This window comes from Podarcis bocagei, assembly GCF_964188305.1.
Source record: "Podarcis bocagei genome assembly, chromosome: 15".
Lineage (NCBI taxonomy): Eukaryota > Metazoa > Chordata > Lepidosauria > Squamata > Lacertidae > Podarcis > Podarcis bocagei.
Window position 1 is genome coordinate 31,800,753 of NC_138141.1, and position 18,519 is coordinate 31,819,271.

General features: G+C 46.8%; 1 protein-coding gene across 1 annotated transcript in view; it reads right to left on the reverse strand.

The window, feature by feature from the left end:
* The window catches only part of GUSB (glucuronidase beta), a 19,432-nt gene extending 2,133 nt beyond the window's left edge, over positions 1–17,299 (reverse strand). Inside the window, exons 1-11 of the mRNA XM_081173008.1 lie at positions 17,046–17,299; positions 11,341–11,529; positions 10,444–10,625; positions 9,476–9,618; positions 8,538–8,725; positions 7,314–7,466; positions 5,966–6,144; positions 4,390–4,536; positions 3,090–3,174; positions 2,119–2,295; positions 348–483 (exon numbers count right to left, since the gene is read on the reverse strand). Of these exons, the coding sequence (XP_081029134.1) occupies positions 348–483; positions 2,119–2,295; positions 3,090–3,174; positions 4,390–4,536; positions 5,966–6,144; positions 7,314–7,466; positions 8,538–8,725; positions 9,476–9,618; positions 10,444–10,625; positions 11,341–11,529; positions 17,046–17,252 (1,786 nt within the window). The 5' untranslated portion in view covers positions 17,253–17,299. The remainder of the gene's footprint in view (positions 1–347; positions 484–2,118; positions 2,296–3,089; positions 3,175–4,389; positions 4,537–5,965; positions 6,145–7,313; positions 7,467–8,537; positions 8,726–9,475; positions 9,619–10,443; positions 10,626–11,340; positions 11,530–17,045) is intronic.
* Between the last annotated feature and the right edge of the window lie 1,220 nt (positions 17,300–18,519).

Consider the following 18,519-nt stretch of genomic DNA (forward strand, 5'->3'; position numbering starts at 1 on the left):
CTGATGAATATTCTGCAGGATGCTGGAAGCAAATCCCAAGAATTCTAAGACGTCCCTGCCCCATTCCCACCACACCAGAGAAGCTGGCTTGTACATTTCGGCACAAGCAAAGGTAGTCAAGAACCATAGGGGGTCAGGCAGGTGTAGAGGGAGAGAAGGGGTTGGCTAGATGTGGGTGAAGGAGCTTTGGGAAAGCGATAGATGGAGTTAGCAAGGCAAAGTGAAAAAGGGCAGCATCCCCTAGTATTAAATTTATGAGTTGCTTCCCAACGGCAGAGTCCTAAAGAAACTTGGGAGTGGAAGACTTTCGCAGAGGACACGGCAACTTCAACCTGAGACGCCAGTACCTTGGTTCGTCATGAAGTCGGCAAAATTCCAGATGAGTTCTCCAATCACATAGTCCTTCCTCTTTTGGTCTAGGACAGCATGATACTCCTTCAGCATAGCAGCCTGGTATTCCTCAGAGAACATGAGAGGCGGGTCCTGCGGGAATAGGGAAAGGAAGAGGCCTCTCAAGCGAGATGAACGGGAAGGAAGAGCCCTTATGTGCATGGAACCAGTGCAGGCTGTGCAATGAATGAGAGCAGCCACCCAATATTTGGGTCACTGTCGTGCGGAAGGTGGAACGCTCTCGTTCTCTGTTGCTTTAGAGGGGTGGTGGACCTTTGGCCTGTTGTGGGCCTCAGATTGGCCTGCAAGAGCACTTTCCCCAAGCAACGCCCACCTATCGATCAACTGATGCGGAGGCGAGGTTCAATCCTGCTGGGTGCTGTCTCTCCACCATGTTCCCTGTGGGGGAACACCCTGACAAAGTGGAACTCTGCATAGAGCAGGATTGAACCCTCCGCTCATCACCTGATAATAAAATTATTATTTGTACCTCGCCCAGCTGACTGGGTTGCCCCGGCCACTCTGAGCAGCTTCCAGCAGATAAAAGAACATAATTAAACATTAAAAACTTGCCTATACAGAGCTGCCTTCAGATATCTTCTAAAGGTTGTACAGTAACTTATCTCATGATAAGTGGAGAGCTCAGTCCTGCTGGGTGCAAGTTCACCAGGGTGTTCTGGGGGTGGGGGTGGAGTGCTGCTGGCAAAGCAGACCCCTACCCCCACCTCCCCATGGGTCAATTTCAGATGACTGGCAGTGGGGAAGGACCCAGCTTTCAAACTTGGCCCATGAATCAAAAAAGATTGAGCCAAAATTTCCCACTGCTGATCTAGAGCAGTGTTTTTCAACCACTGTTCCGCGGCACACTAGTGTGCCACGAGATGTTGCCTGGTGTGCTGTGGGAAAAATGGAAAAATTCGAAAGATTTTTTTTTTAAAAAAAATGTCAAATTTTCGCCCACTAGGCGGGCACCCTATTTTCCATCCGTCCTGGGTGGGGATCAGATCGGATGGGATCGGATGAGATCGGACAGGCAGTCCGCTCTCATCCGATTCCCCATAGAGAGCAGCGGGGCTCTGACATCTCCCTCTCCGCACACAGTGGTGGTGTGCCTTGTGATTTTTTTCATGAAACAAGTGTGCCTTTGCCCAAAAAGGTTGAAAAACACTGATCTAGAGGACAGGACTTTTTGTTTGTTTGACTTTTAAACCACCCTTCGTCTAAGCAGGATTCCAAAATCCTAATTAAAATGCCACCTTTATTTGCTTATTTTTACTTTGATATCCCACCCTTCCTCCAAGGAACTCAAGGTGGCATACATAGTTCACCCTCTTCCCATTTCATCCTCACAGCATCCTTGTGAATAGGTCAGGCTCACAGACTGTGACTGGCCCAAGGCCACCCATTGGGCTTCCTGGCCAAGTGAGGTCTTTGTCCAACACTCTAACCACTACAACACACTGGCTTAGCTAGGTATCTGTGAATGTGCACCAAGGAGGGAAGAGGCCTGAAGAGTTTGTGATGGACTAGAAACTTGCTTAAAGGCATAGGCTACTACTGTACCAGTATTGGGTCAAAGCCCAAAATATATATTGAGCATTATGAGCACCCACAGATCAGCAACAAGCAGCTGCTCAGTACAGTTCTCCTCTCAGACGTCTGCCATTCTTCTTTGGAAAGAAATGTTTTCCGCCTACTGGCAAATGGCCTCAGAAGAGACGGACTCACCATGTGGAGGCCAGCGATGGCATCTGCTCCGTACTCGCTCTGGATAATGGGCTTCTGGTGAGTTTGGTACCAGTTCTCAAACTGAGAGTTCAGCTGCAGGCGGATGACCTCCAGGTGTCCAGGGTCGTGGTACCAGGAGAAGTAGCTATTTACGCAGATGACGTCCACGTAAGGGGCCTGCAGAAATTTCAATTTTGTTTTTAGCTGATTTTGAGGCGTGTTCCCTAGACGGCAAGCGCTCTCTCTCTCTTTGCCCCCTTTCCCCCATCCCTAAACATAATGGGGGAAAGAGAAGGGTGCAAGCAACTCATTCTTGCATAAGCTTCATAGAATTGTAGAGTTGGAAGGGACCACGACAATGGACAAGACCTGTATCCAGGTGGAATCAAGGTCTCACCTAATTATCCCTGGACTAGATGATGCTTTGAGCTCCTTCTGACTCTATAATTCTATGAGGACTTGGGGTCGGAGATTCCCCACCGCTTGGCCTGGATATTCCATGCTGAGCATCTTATGAAATATTGGCATAAAGAAAGTGTTCTTTTTTGGAAGGACAGAAAGCCAGCCTTAAAGGTAAAGGGACCCCTGACCATTAGGTCCAGTCATGGCCGACTCTGGGGTTGCGGTGCTCATCTCACTTTGTTGGCCAAGGGAGCCGGCGTACAGCTTCCGGGTCATGTGGCCAGCAAGACTAAGCTGCTTCTGGCAAACCAGAGCAGTGCACGGAAACGCCGTTTACCTTCCCGCTGGAGCGGTACCTATTTATCTACTTGCAGTTTGACGTGCTTTCAAACTGCTAGGTTGGCAGGAGCAGGGACCAAGCAACAGGAGCTCACCCCATCGCGGGGATTCGAACCGCCAACCTTCTGATCGCCAAGTCCTAGGCTCTGTATTTTAACCCACAGCACCATCTGCGTCCCAGCCTTAAATAACATTAAATAAGCAACAGAGACAAAAGGGATGGTGCTTACTCCAAGATCTAGAGCGTAATTGCTGTTCGTGATGAACGTGACTGGGCGCGTGGGGTCCGTGGCTTTGGTGTGAGCAATCACCGTCCTGCGTGCAAAGGGTGAAAAACAGACAAAACCACATTCGCTGTGCAGAATTAATTCAGCCACATGTGATTCCACCCTCCTGCACCTCTGAGGCTCTGCATGGCAACCTGGACGGAAGGTTAGTTTGCACTACAAATTATTAGTTAGACTTGAGAACATATAGAAGGGTCCCATCTAGTCCAGCATCCTGTTCTCACAGTGGCCAACCAGATGCCCTTAATGAGAAACTGCCAAGCGAGATTAGAGGACAAGAACCCTCCTCTCCCCTCCAGTGGTTTCTGGCAACGGGAATTCAGACACATTACTGCCAGCGACTGGAGGCAGAGCATGGCCTTTGCAGCTAGCAGCCATGGATGAATTTGTCTCATCCTCTTTTAAAGCCCTCCAAGTTGGTGGCCATCCCTGCCTCCTGTGGGAGGGAGTTCCATAGCTTAACTCTGCGCTGCAAGGACTTTCTTCTATCTGTCCTGAATCCTCTTAACATTCAGCTTCCTTGGCTGTCCATAAGTGCTACTCTTCTGAGGGAGGGAGAAAAACTTTTCTCTATCCGCTTTCTCCATGCCGTGTGTAATTTTCTAAACTCCTTTCCTGTTGCCTCTGACTTACCTTTTCTCTAAACTAAAAAGTCCCAAACACTGCAACCTTTCCTCATAGCGGGTGTCCCTCCATCCTCTCTGTTAAACACTTGGTACCTGTGGGTCTCCAAGCATCTAACAATACTGTTAAACACACAGACATATGTATAACGTCTATTTATTTAACGTTTGAGGTACCGTTTGATTGTAAAAAACAACAACAAAACAATTCCCTAAGTTGTTTACTAAAAGAAACATTCTAATTAATTGATAAACAGTTAAAAACTTTGAAAAGGTGATCAAGAGTAGCTAAGAAGGAATACAACATGCCTAACTTATACAGGTCTGAGGAGGCGTTTTCTCTAGATAAATAATAAATTTCTCTAGATAAATAATGTTTTAATTGGGGAGCAAAAAGCACAGCAAAGGTGCCTGCCTGGTGTCAAACATCCCCTCAGGTCTATTAAAACCTGGCTGAGGGAAGCGAGAAGTCTTTACCTGGCGCCAAAAGTAAGTCAACAAAGGTGCCTTTGCTGGGCACCTTTATGTGATACTTTATGTGATGCTTGAGTTCCCTTTGGGCAGGCTGAGTGCTAGGGTACAGACTTCACAGCACAGTTTTGTGTGTGGCAGATACTCACTTGAAGTAGTAGCCGGCTGGGGGCAGCCAAGAGGCCGGCTCATTGGCGACAGACCACATCACGACTGAGGGGCGGTTCTTGTCCCGGCGGATCAGCTCCTCCATCACGATGAGGTGGTGCTGGAGGCTTTTGTTACCAAAGTTCATGCTTAAATGGAGAGAAGCAAAAAGGGGGGACAAGGGGTCCATCATAAAGCACACTTTTTGCCTCTTTTATAATAATCGTAATCATATTTTATTTGTATCCCACCCTTCCTGGCCGAAACCAGGCTCAGGGCAGCTAACATCAAATATATAACATTGGTATAAAATCAATGGTAATTAAATTACCTCCTAAAAACAAGTCAGGATCAAATTTAAATCCAATTAGATGGTTTTCTGCAGGATTAGCGTTGGGAACAGTAAATGCTCATCAGGCCCAACTGTTTACGCTGTTCTTATATGGGCCTGTGAGAATGCTGGGAGGCCTCTTTCATACTAGTTCTTATACAAAAATAGAAGGGGAGTCAGGCTGAGCCCTGACCAAAGGCCTGGCGGAACAGCTCCATCTTGCAGGCCCTGTGGAAAGATGTCAAATCCCACAGGGCCCTCATCTCTTGTGGCAGAGCGTTCCACCAGGCCCTGGTCGAGGCCAGCCTAATCTCCCTGAGGCCCGGGATCTCCAAGGTGGTATTATTTGCAGACCGTAAGGTCCTCCGTGGGGCATACCAGGAGAGAGGTCTGAAAGGAGCAACCTAGCAGTAAATCACACCATGCAAGTTGGAGTTAACTCTTCATTAGCGGAAGCAGAATCTGCACAGGAGTGTCAGGCCTAATGAGAACAGCAACTCATCTCTAGTAGGTCTTGCCTCATGGACTGAAAGTCCCTGCCTCCCCACAGCTGCCTAAGTCCCCCCTTCTCCAGGGTTTTCCCCAAGCAGTCGGAGACTGCGCCTGCACATGGCCCATCTCTCCACCACCCTCTTTGTACCTCTCTTAGTTCTAGACCAGGAGGGAGAGGAGCTGGTCACAGCAGGAGGGGGAGACACCTGTGACTCTTCTCTGCCTCTTGGCCTCCCTCCTCTCTCACTTCAGCTTCTGCCTCTGAGTCTGGACTTCTCTCTGCCACAGACTCTCCCTGCTCACTAAACCCTGTTGCTTCTTCAGCTTCCGACACCACCTCTTTCCCTCTGACCACTCGTCACCATCCCACCACCAGTCCCTGAGCTCTGAGCCGTCTTCCCTTGGGGGTTCCTTAGCGGCTTCCTCCTATCATTCCTCTGCATCCAACCAGTCCATGGCATTCTCATATGCTCCTTCCTCACCTCATGCACAGCCAAATTATTCTGGTCTTCCTCCTCAGCCTACTGCCTACTAAGGCCCTTACCGTAGTTCCCTAAGTACACCTGCTCCCACTCAACCTCTCGGCTCAGGGCACCCAAGCCAATGGGAGCCTTGGATCCATCGGCCAGGCCCGCCCCTTTGTGATGTGAGACCAGCTCAGCCAATCATTCCCAAACACTTCACCACCACTTCATTACCTCAGTGCATCGCTCTATAAATCGCTGGGGAGCTCGGAGAAATCGCCGCTCGCTCACCTGTCCTTCATGCCCACGGCTGGAGACTCATCGATCACCACGATGCCGTAGGCGTCACAAAGCTCCATGATCTCCTCGGCGTAGGGGTAGTGGCTAGTACGGAAGGAATTGGCGCCCAGCCACTGCAGGAGGTTGAAGTCCTTCATGATGAGGGGCCAGTCCAGCCCTTTGCCACGGATCTGCCGCAGGGAACAAACCCGGGGAAACGGGAGAGGCTACAAGTTAGAAGAGCAATGGTCCTTCGCCAACATCAGGCTCCCAGCTGAGCTGCCACTGAGTTACGGTCCTCCTCCAAGATTAAAGCAAGTTTCTAGTCCTCATGGGTCTGAAGGGTTGATTTGATGTGGGAAACTGTCTCATGCAGAGCCAGTCCGTTGGGCCACCTAGCTCGGAACCATCTAGACCAGGGGTTGTCAACCTGGTCCCTACCGCCCACTAGTGGGTTGTTTCAGGATTCTAGGTGGGCAGTAGGGGGTTCTAGGGCACAAGCTGAATCCTCCTTCCATCGAGCCCTGGTGGGCGGTAAGGAAATGTTACCATCAGGAAAGATGCTTTAGTGGGCGGTAGGTGTGAAAAGGTTGACTACCCTGATCTAGACCAAAGGCTCCCAAACTGGGCGGTACCACTCCATGGCAGGGTGGGAATAGCCAGGGGGGAACTAAGAGGCAAGGGGGCAGCAGAGGGGCCCTAGAGATGGGCCCCTCCGAGTGTATTCATCTCTTATTACGGCTGACCACGCTAGAGACTACAGCAAAGCACTTTCCTCACTTTGTATTTAAACTTTTGCCATTCTTATCGCTTCCCAAGCTATTTCCTTGGGCCATGTTTGTTTGTATTTACAATGCTAAGTTCTCACAAGATAGCCAAGCTGTTGATTTTCTTATAAATTAGTTACAGCACATCTGTGACAGGTCCATGTTTGGTAAGTGATTACAAATAAATATTTTGTGCTATAAACTTCCTAGTTAAGAATGTGTAAAAATATTTTTCCTACAGTATCAGGTATCATGGGATCATCGGTTTTCTTGAATTAATTAAACTAAATAGCTTTTAACTGGGCTTTGAATGAATGCTCAATTAACCATTACCGTTTCGAATTTAATAGTGTTATTAGCTTCCTTAGTGGGTCATGGAAACCACAGTTCTGAATGATGCTTTTTACAGGGTGGGGGACACTGGGGGTGAGCTTATGGAACCGGGGGGGGGGCAAAAAGTTTGGGAACCATTGATCTAAACCCAGGTTAAGATGTTTCTGGGTGAGGCCCATCCTGCTTCTTAACCCAGCCCCCCAGCCCATCACCGGTGCTCAGCAATAAGAGATCCGAAAACAAGGCGCCACTCAACTCACATCAGAGTCTTCGTGCTTGTTGACCCCGTGGAAGTAGAACGGTTTCCCGTTGATTAGGAACTTGTTGCGGGTGACCTGCACAGTCCGGATGCCTACCGGCTGCGTGTAAGTGTCTTTGAAGACCGTGCCGTCCACCTCGGCAGAAAGCGTGATCTGTGGTCCGAAAAAGCCACCCTTTTTGTGTCAGCTGTCGGAGCACGCAAGCCTACACCCCAACAATCACCAGCCCCCTGAATCTGAGATGTAGCATCCGGGGAAGGAGAAATTTCTATGCTGTGCCAAGGTAACCCGTAATCTGCACCCTGCATAATTTGCAGGGAATTTGCTAGACTTGAACCCAAGGCCTTGTTCTCCAACCTAGGAGTAGGCAAAAATGTGCTGCAAGGGTCAGATGTGGTAGCGGGTGGGCAGCCGGGACCACACCCCTTCTGCCCTCTGTGTGTTGTCCTGCCCAAAACAATTGCCCCACAAAACTGGCAGAGTTTTTCACTGGAGGGCTCCCACAAGGGCAGTGGATGGGAAGGATCATAGGAAGTCAGATTGTTAGTCCACCGAGCTGAGCATTGTCTACTCTGGCTGGCAGCGGTTCTCCAGAGTTTTGGGCAGCCCTACCTGGAGCTGCCACTGGGGATCAAACCTGCTCTACTGCTGAGCTACAGCACTTCCCTAGAATTTGAGTAAAGCGGGCAGGGAGGGACGCAGAGATTTATAAAAGTGGTTTTAAGCAACGCCAGAGGTAAAGCAGGGATGGAAGGACACTTTTCCCAGTTCCCTTCTCACTGAACTCAAACCGTGCTTTAAACTGCCATTGCTTTCTCTCCTCAGTGTCTCCCCTTGCTCACTCAAATCTCTGCCATGGTTTAAGACCATCGCTTTCCCCCTCTCAGTTTCCTTCCATTCCTGCTTTATTCAAACCTCTACTGAGGTTTAAAGCCAGTTTCCTGTGTGTCCCTCCATCCCTTCTTTTCCTGTTGGCAGAGCAAGGCAGGTGCCCTTCCTTGGATTGCTCTTAACCACTGGAAATCCTGCACAGCTGCCTTCTGGATTTTCAAGTCAGCATCCTTCCCTACTCAACTAAGCCCTGAGCAGGGGCCAGAACGTTAGTTTTCCACTGGGGGACCATGCAGATCTGAGGATCCTGGACAGGAACCACATGCAAGATCTTTGCCTTTGTTTCTCTCCCTCCCTCCCCTCAGGATTGAGTCCAAATAAGGCTTAGGTTACCTTTAGGTAGTAAAGGTATCCAGGATGTTCATGCATCAGGTATGGCCACCAGAGTAGAGGGTTCACCACTTTCATCTCGCCAGCAGACCCGTTTCCACTTGCCACAGTGACGCCATCTTGGTCACGCAGTGTCAGGGTCAAGGAGTAACGGGGGCTGCCCCGGACTGAAACCAAATACTGCACCAAGCCTGTCCCAGCAGAAGCAAAATAGGTGAGTTGGCGAAGACAGTGGGCTACAAATCAGAACCACTCCGTTTCGGATCCCACGGCTACCACCAACTGAATCCCTTAAGCATCCTAAGGTAGGCCATTTTCTCAGCTGCTGCTCCCACAGCAGTTTGGGGAAAGCAACCCCAGGCTACCTCACAAAGTTGTTGTGAAGACTGTGGGATAAACAGCTTTGAAGAGAGAGAATTGGGGCCATCGCTTGGTTAAATAAACTTTAGCCTGTGGGGTTTGGATTTGATATCCCGCTTTATCACTACCCGAAGGAGTCTCAAAGCGGCTAACAATCTCCTTTCCTTTCCTCCCCCACAACAAACACTCTGTGAGGTGAGTGGGGCTGAGAGACTTCAGAGAAGTGTGACTAGCCCAAGGTCACCCAGCAGCTGCATGTGGAGGAGCGGAGACACAAACCCGGTTCCCCAGATTACGAGTCCACCGCTCTTAACCACTACACCACACTGGCTCTCCGTTTGTGCCATTTGGTGGCTAAAACAATCGTTCGGAGACTTCCTGAGGTTGTAAATGGTGTGAATATGTCACAGCGAGAATATTCAAAGGTGGTCACTTTGATAAGTGAAATCATTAACAGGTTTCCAGCCACAAGCAGCTTGTTCCCACAAAAAGCTTTTCCTCCATAGATACTGCAGGATCGTCGTCCCTGCCCCCCCCCAACTTTCCAAATGCTGTTTAGCTCTGGCACTTCAGATACCTACCGACGTTTCCCATCACGTCTGTGGTCACGGTGATGTCATCAATGTAGGCTAAGGGGGTGGTGTACAGAAGGACAGGTCGGTGGATCCCAGCGTAGTTGAAGAAGTCAAATTGTATGTCTTGAACAAAATAGCCTTTGGGGTACCTGGATCAAGGGGGAAGGGTTCAGGAAGAGAGTGAGGGGGGTAGGAAATCCCCACCCTTGGAAACGGAGGGTTGAAAGGCATGATGGAAACAACCAGGTCTGATTCACTGAACACCTGAGGTTCCACGTATTTACGCTGAAATGATAAGTTCTTATCTGGAGGTTGTTTCCTGCAGTCTTGCATAAAATATGGATGTTACAGTTTTATTTTAAGTGGATCAGGGAATAGAATTATAGATGTGCTTCTACCGGTTCTCTGCAAATTTTGCTGTTGATCCGTCATCAAAAACTCTTTGAATATTCAGCGAGTCGCAATATTTGATTTTGCTATTATGTACCTAATAATACCCAGTTTCAACAGCTGATGTATGGAAGGTTTTGATAATTGGTCTGTAACGTTTGTAACATTAAGAGTTGAAAGACAGCTGACATGTAACAACACATGAAAGTTTGACAGCTGAAGAGACTTCACAATGGACGGAGAGCAAACCAATAAGAAATGCCAACATGCCTAAACCACTTGGTAAAGTTGAAGCACCTGGGATTAAATTACACAAAATTACAAAATCTGACTGAGGGAAACTGGATTGTTCTTCCTGCAAATAATATGCTTAATCCTTTTTTTAAGGGGGGAGAAGGGAAAACCCAAGAAAACACCCAAGATTATGTGCAAGATGAAAGCCTCTTCCCTACACCAGTGGACCATAATGGAATAAAAGCAGGCAAAACGCATTTCAGAGCGACTTCCTTCACTGTTCTAGACAGAACATCCCAGAATCTTTGGCTAGAGGGTTGCTGGGTTCCTCAGTGAGGCCTTCAACTCACATAGACTCGTTCTCCATATAATGGATGGTCCCCGGAGGCAGCGTGTGGGGAGTCAGGGTGTTGTTGACAGCAATGGTGATTCGGCAAGGCTCTCCTGGAGAATCGCGGAGGAGGTGGTTGATCTCGGCTTCAAAGGGGAGGTGTCCACCCTCGTGCTCAGTCACCTGGACCCCGTTAACCCACTACAACAGAAGAAAACGGGGTGTCTAGGTGCAAAGACTCCAAACAAACAATGGGGCCTCAAGGGAGGCATGCAGGTCACATGACTTGGAGCAGCGGGAAAGCTGTGGCTGGACTACAACTCCCAGCATCCCTTGCTATTGGTCATCAATACCCAGAGGGCCACAGGCTCCTCATTCACATGTAATAACTCCTGAACTTGAGATACAGTGGTGGTGCAGTGGTTAGAGTGTCAGACTAGGACCTGGGTTCAAATCCTCACTCGGCCAAGAAGCTCACTGGGTGTGTCTGGGGGGGGGGGGTGATAGACTCGTAATCTGGGGAACCGGGTTCGCTTCCCCGCTCCTCCACATGCAGCTGCTGGGTGACCTTGGGCCAGTCACACTTCTCTGAAGTCTCTCAGCCCCACTCACCTCACAGAGTGCTTGTTGTGGGGGAGGAAGGGAAAGGAGAATGTTAGCCGCTTTGAGACTCCTTCAGGTAGTGATAAAGCGGGATATCAAATCCAAACTCCTCCTCTTCTTCTTCTCTCAGCCTATCCTACCTCACAGAGTTGGTTTTGGGAATTAAATGAGGAAGAGAGAACCATACACACCACCTTGGGTTATTGGAGAAGAGTGCAGGACATAAATGCAGAAAATTTTTAAAATGCAATGATTCCAGAAACCAGGCAGGCTTCCATGGGGAGCTGCACTGCCCAGGGAGCCGCATACTCACCACGATCGAGTAGTAGTTTGCACTGCCAACCCGGAGCACCACTCGTGTCCCAGGATCTCTCAGGAGCCAGCGGGCTGGCGGGAACACCTCCTTCTCGTACCAAACCCAGCCGATGTACTGACGCAGCTTTGGATCTTGCGTGATCTCGTTGAAGCTGGCGGGGACTGGCATGTCAATCACTGGCCCAGACTGAAAGAGACGAGGAAGGAATGCTGGGCATACAGGGCAGAGATGTTCTCCCATGCAGGCCTGGAATTTGGTACAGACACAGCAGCTCTGGGTTCACTCACTGAAAACATGTTGAAAAGGTTGCACTGGCTGCCAATTTGCTACGGGACAAGATTCAGGGTTTTACGGCTGGGGCATGCAGCGCTATACCAGGGGCATGATTCTTCTGGGTTTTATTACGGTTTTATGACCTGTATTCCATTTTGTGATTCATTTCTACATAGCACTCGTATATTCTCCAAAACTAGAGCAGTTTGTACATTCTGACAAACAAGCAAACTCCAGCAAACTTTTATCTAGGTTGTCAAAATATTTTGTTCTGCTCTTCTGCTTTCAGAAATCTGCCTGATGCAGAGCAACTTAGCAAGTTATGATTTTTTTCTGGATAGCTCAGTTGGTTAGAGCATGGTAATGCCAAGGTTGCAAGTTCAATCCCCGTATGGGAGAGCTGCACATTCCTGCATTGCAGCAGATTGGACTAGATTAGAATGATCCTCGGGGTCCCTTCCAACTATACGATTCTGTGACCTGTTAAATCATGTCTTGGCCTCAGGCTATTCCATTTAAAGTACAGGATCAGTTTGGAAGATTAAATGTGGCATTTGCACCCAAAAGCCAGTAGAGGGCACTAATGTACAGGCACTGTTTTCCATTCATTGAAGCTACAAAGAGCTCACTTGCACAAGCAATCCACTACAGTGGTGCCTCGCAAGACGAAATTAATTCGTTCCGCGAGTTTTTTCGTCTAGCGAATTTTTCGTCTTGCGAAGCACAGTGTCGGAAAAGATTTGGAAAAGCTTCAAAAATCACCAAAGACCTCAAAAAAGGCTACCACACCGCGTTCTTTGAGTTGCTCCTCGAAGTCAAGTCGCAACTGTATTAACGGTGTTAAGAAAAAGGAGTCGGCTAATAAATGTGGGAAATTGTTGGCTTGGCAAATGAAAAAAAGACAAAAATTAAATACGGTTACAAATTTAGAAGTGGAAGGAAGGAACCCAGCTGAGATTAGAAACTGTTTCCAGAGGTACTTTAAACAACTATATACACAAGGACCACAGAAAGAAATTGATTTAGATCAATTTTTGAAAACAAATGGATTACAAAAAATCTCTCAGGAAAATAAATTAATGCTGAACTATAAAATAACTGAACAGGAGATAGAAGGTGCCATTCAGAACATGCAACTAGGCAAATCTCCAGGACCGGATGGACTGACCTCTAAATATTACAGATCCTTGAAAGAATGGTTAGTACAACCTTTGAAGGATGTCTGTAACGAAATAATGGGTGGGAAAAGGGCACCAGAGTCGTGGAAAGAAGCGTATATTACACTTGTACCGAAAACAGAGACTGAAAAGACGCAGCTCAAGAACTACCGCCCCATATCATTGCTCAATGTGGATTATAAAATCTTTGCAGACATTTTGGCTAAAAGTCTTAAAAAAGTCTTAATGGAAGAGATTCATAAAGACCAAGCAGGCTTTCTCCCGGGTAGACATTTGTCTGATAATGTGAGAAATATAATCAACATTCTAGAAAAATTACAAGTGAACATAAATACTAAGGCAGTTTTGATATTTGTGGACGCGGAGAAAGCTTTTGACAACATTTCTTGGAGTTTTATGAAGAAGAACCTACAGGGGATGGGGGTAGGCCAAGGCTTTGAAAACGGTATAAGTGTAATTTATTCAGAACAAAAGGCTAAATTAATTGTAAATAACGTGGTGACGGAAGAATTTAAGATAGAAAAAGGGACACGACAAGGTTGCCCAATCTCCCCATTGCTTTTTATATCGGTCCTGGAGGTCCTGCTGAATATGATTAGAAGGGACCAGTTGGTCAAAGGTATACAAGTCGGAGCTAAACAGTACAAGTTGAGAGCATTTGCAGATGACTTATTATTGACGTTACAGGAGCCAGAATCTGGTACTAAAAGGGTTTTGGAACTGATTCAAGAATTTGGTCAGGTTGCAGGATTTAAACTGAATAAATTAAAAATTAAGGTCTTAGAGAAAAATTTAACACCGATTGAGAGAGAGAGGTTTCAGAATGAGACAGGTTTAACAGTGGTTAAGAAAGTGAAATACCTGGGGATTAACATGACAGCAAAAAATGGGAATTTATTTAAAGACAGTTACGAAAAATGCTGGGCTGAAGTGAAAAAAGATTTAGAAATTTGGTCAAATTTGAAGCTTTCACTGCTGCGATAAAAATGAATGTATTGCCTAGAATGTTGTTTCTGTTTCAAACATTGCAAATTTTGGACAAAATGGATTGCTTCAAGAAGTGGCAGAGAGATATCTCTAGATTTGTCTGGCAGGGCAAGAAGCCTAGAATAAAATTTAAAATACTAACAGATGCAAAGGAAAGAGGTGGATTTGCCCTGCCAGACCTTAAACTTTATTATGAATCAGCAGCTTTCTGCTGGTTGAAAGAATGGCTGCTTCTTGAAAACACAGACATTTTGGATTTAGAGGGTTTTAATAATGTATTTGGATGGCATGCATACTTGTGGTATGATAAGGTCAAAGCACATAAAGCATTTAAAAACCATATTGTCAGGAAAGCATTGTTTAATGTTTGGATAAGATATAAGGACCTACTGGAAAACAAAACCCCAAGGTGGCTGTCACCAATGGAAGCGAAAGCTCAGAAAAAGCTCAATATGGAGGTCAAATGGCCGAAATATTGGGAAATTTTGGAACAAGAGGGAGATAGACTGAAATTGCAGAGTTTTGAGAAATTAAAAAACAAAGTGCGAGACTGGCTTCATTATTATCAGATAATGGAGGCATACAATTTGGACAAGAAAATTGGCTTCCAGGTGGAAAAATCAAAATTAGAAACAGAACTGCTAGAACCCAAAACTAAGATTTTGTCACAGATGTATAACTTGCTGTTGAAATGGAATACACAGGATGAAACGGTGAAATCTGCTATGATTAAATGGACACAAGATGTTGGACATAACATAATGATGGCTGACTGGGAACAGTTATGGACCACAGGTATGAAATTCACGGCATGTAATGCCTTAAGAGAGAATATTATGAAAATGATATACAAGTGGTACATGACACCAGTCAAGCTTGCAAAAATCTATCATTTGCCCGATAATAAATGTTGGAAATGTAAAGAAACTGAAGGTACATTCTTTCACCTTTGGTGGACGTGCCCAAGGATTAAGGCTTTCTGGGAGATGATTTATAATGAAATGAAAAGGGTATTTAAATATACCTTTCTGAAGAAACCAGAGGCCTTTCTCCTGGGCATGGTCGGCCAAATGGTGCCAAAGAAGGACAGAACTTTTTTTATGTATGCCACAACAGCAGCAAGAATACTTATTGCAAAGTATTGGAAGACACAAGATCTACCCATTCTGGAAGAGTGGCAGATGAAGGTGATGGACTACATGGAATTGGCGGAAATGACTGGCAGAATCCGAGACCAGGGAGAAGAGTCGGTGGAAGAAGATTGGAAGAAATTTAAAGACTATTTACAGAAATATTGCAAAATTAATGAATGTTAGAATGATGTCAGAATGAAGTTAAGTGGTTTAAGCAGCAATGTTATAAAGGTGTATGTAAAAATGGATTGTTAACAGGTGAGAATCCAAAGTTATAATATATTATCTTAAAGGACTAAGATAAAAACAAAGAGGGAAAGAAATTGCTGAATTAACTAACTGAATTGGAATACAAAAAAGGGAGGTGTGAGGAGGTCAGGGAAACAAGGAAATGAATGTAAGGTATGGAAAGACTGATGTCTTTTTAAAGTGTTTTTTATCTTTTTTGTATTTTGTATTTTTTCTTTTCTTTTTACTTTTGTCTTTCTTTTTCTTCTTTTTTTAATTCATGTAATTCTTTTCTTTGAAACCTTAATAAATATCATTAAAAAAAGAAAAGAAAAAAGAAAAAGGAAACAAACTTGCAAGACGTTTTCATTTTTCGTCTTGCGAAGCAAGCCCATAGGGAAATTCGTCTTGCGAAGCAGCTCAAAAACTGCAAAACCCTTTTGTCTAGCGAGTTTTTTGTCTTGCGAGGCATTCGTCTTGCAGGGCACCACTGTATTTCCATTTCTATTTTCTTTGGCCTAAATTCTAACGTGTAAACAGTGGAGAACTACAAACCCAATCTTTGATTTTACTCACCTTTTCTGAAACACACAGTATGACTTTTAAACTGTTGCTAGCAAGTTACTAATGATCATGCACATTCTGCTTTTCCAAAACCTTTCAATTCCAGGTGATTATTCATTCAACTGTGCCAGAGTTTGTTTTTCCCCTCCTCCTTCCCAAAGCCCTTTCCTTTAGTGTTGCATACTTGAGTTTGGAAAACTCAAAGGCACAGACTATCTTAATATTGATATTTGCGAAGTGCTCTTGGAAGACTTTTTCAGCTGAACAGTGAAATAAAACAATGCAGTAAATAACACCCTTTCTTTTCCTGATTCACAGATGCACATGCCTACCTCCTGCTCTTTGGGGAAACAATTATTTCACCTGCTTTGCACGTAACAGTTCATTTCCTCGCTCTTGCGCATAGAAATGCTGAGCCACTTCCTGATATTTGAAACTTCTCCTTTCTGTTGGAGCTGAAGGGCAATCAATGGCAACTCCTGGCTCTCTCAGCTTCTATCTTTCCAATGAAACTGTTCCAAAGATCCCAGTGCACTGTTCACAAATACAGAAAGCACACATCTACCCAGCGGCTGTGTGCCCAGAAAGCTAAGTCAAACCTCCACATTCAGTGGCAGTTTACCAGATGTTTGGGGGGACCACAGGGACTGGACATTGCATTCCCCCCAAACACCCCCCCCCACTTGTTGGCTCCCTCAAAGCATCTGGGCAGCCAGAACCATGGATGTAGCCAGGATTTTTGTTGGGGTGGGGCAGAACCTCAGTTTGCTATGTATTTTTATTTATTTAGGGGGGCAGCTGCTCCTCCCTCCCCCCTCTTGGCTACACCCATGGCAGCCTCTGTGTTGGTTATTTAGATTAACAGGGCTTTTGGCTTGACCCATTAGGGATGCTCAGATGTTGATATCAAACAAGAACTAAAAAGCTAAACCCATTATTCACTATACTCTTTTTGGCGCCTTTTTTGTTTCGGCAAAACCTACCGAAGCATGTAGAATATCGACACACGTTTCAGTTTGGTTTTTCAGCTTATTGTTGATTATTATTTTTTTAAGGTTTCCAATGGTTGGTTTTAACTGTTTCTTAAGCTTTAGCTGTGGCTCCTGCACTGCAGGGGGTGGCTGACCCTTGGGGTCCCTTCCAGCTCTTCAATTCTACGTTTCCACGACAAGCTTATTGCTTTCCTTCTTTTCGTAAACTGCTTTGAGGTCGCTGCTTTTGCAATCAAGGGGGACGTAACTTACTTAACAATTTATTTATTTCATAAAATTTATCTCAGCAACTTTAAAAAAAAAATCCCGCCTCACCTTGATGGTGCCCGCCTTCTCCGCTCACTCACCTGGGAGAGAGGCTTCTTGTACCAGCCTTCCACAAACCCCGCATCCCTGCGCTCTGACCAGTCTGCCCTGAAGCTCCAGAGGCCTCCCAGCTCCTTCAGCTCCCTGGAGGGAGATTCCCGGGGGTACAGCATCCCTCCATCCAGGGCGGCCCCCGGCTGGCAGCACCCCAGGACCAGGCACAGGACGTAGAGAAGCAGCACCTTCATGCTGCCAGACAGTCTGACCCGCTCACTGCTGAGGCTGGAGAGGCAGTCGGCTGATCTCCAGCCCAGCTGACTTGTCGGGAGCCAATCCGAGTCTGTATGCTCAGGAGACGCCCACTTCCCGCCATGGGGAGGCAGAGGCAGCCATCTTGCTTGAGGGCACTGCCAGGGCTTTGCTAGAACTGTATTAAGGTTTTCATTTGTCAGAGGGAGTAAAACAGACTGAAAAAAGAGGCATTTGGATGACTTAAAATATTTATTTCCAGGAACTAAGTAGGGTCAGGGAATATCTGTGGCCTTCCTCCCTATGTTGCTGGACTCCAATTCCCATCACCACCCCGAGAAAATTAGATGATGGGAGTTGTAGTCCAGCAGCAATTAGAGATTACCAGGTTTGTTTTATTTATTGATTGTATATCCCACCCTTTTCTCCCAAGAAGCACTTGCCCCCCCCCATTTAATCCCCACAACAACCCTGTGAGGTAGGTAAGGCTGAGAAGCAGTGAGTGGTCCAAGGTCACCCAGTGAGTTTCATGTGGCTGAGTTGGGATTTGAACCCTAGTCTTCCAGGTTCTCATGCGACTCTCTAACCGCTACGCAACTTTGCCTCCCTATGGAAAGCTGACTCCACAATAAACCTGTTGATTCTTTTTTCTACTGTCGCTCAAGTTCAGTGATCAGCAGACTGCGGAGTTAAGCAGTTGTTACTTATTTATGCAAACGGTCCAAACCAGAATCAACAGCATGGATTGCAAGGTGAGGGCAAAGTCTGTGCCTTTCATGCGTTCTTTATATCAGTGTTTCCCAACCACTGTTCCGTGGCACACTAGTGTGCCGCGAGATGTTGCCTGGTGTGCCGCGAGATGTTGCCTGGAGGGAGGCGGGCGAGTCGGGCGGCGAGAGGCGGGGCGGCGGCGGCGAGGAGAGGCCGCCCAGCGCGGGGTTCTCACCGTCTGCCTGCCTGGCTGCCTGCGAGCTCGGCGGGCAGCGCCTCCATCCGCAGCGCCCGCCTCGCGGCTCTCATTCCCTGCCCCTGCCAAAGCTCACCCAGCCAAGCCGCGCTCTCCTTCCTGCCTCGCTTTGCTGCCTCCTCCCCCCCCCACCCCCAAAGCTTGGAGGTTCCCCGGCAAGGGGGAGGGGAAAAAATTGAAACTTACACCTTCGTGCGTCCCTCCCGGCGTGATGCTGCGCGCTGACGTCACGGGGCTGTAATGGTGGTGTGCCTCGAGATTTTTTTCATCAAACAAGTGTGCCTTTGCCCAAAAAAGGT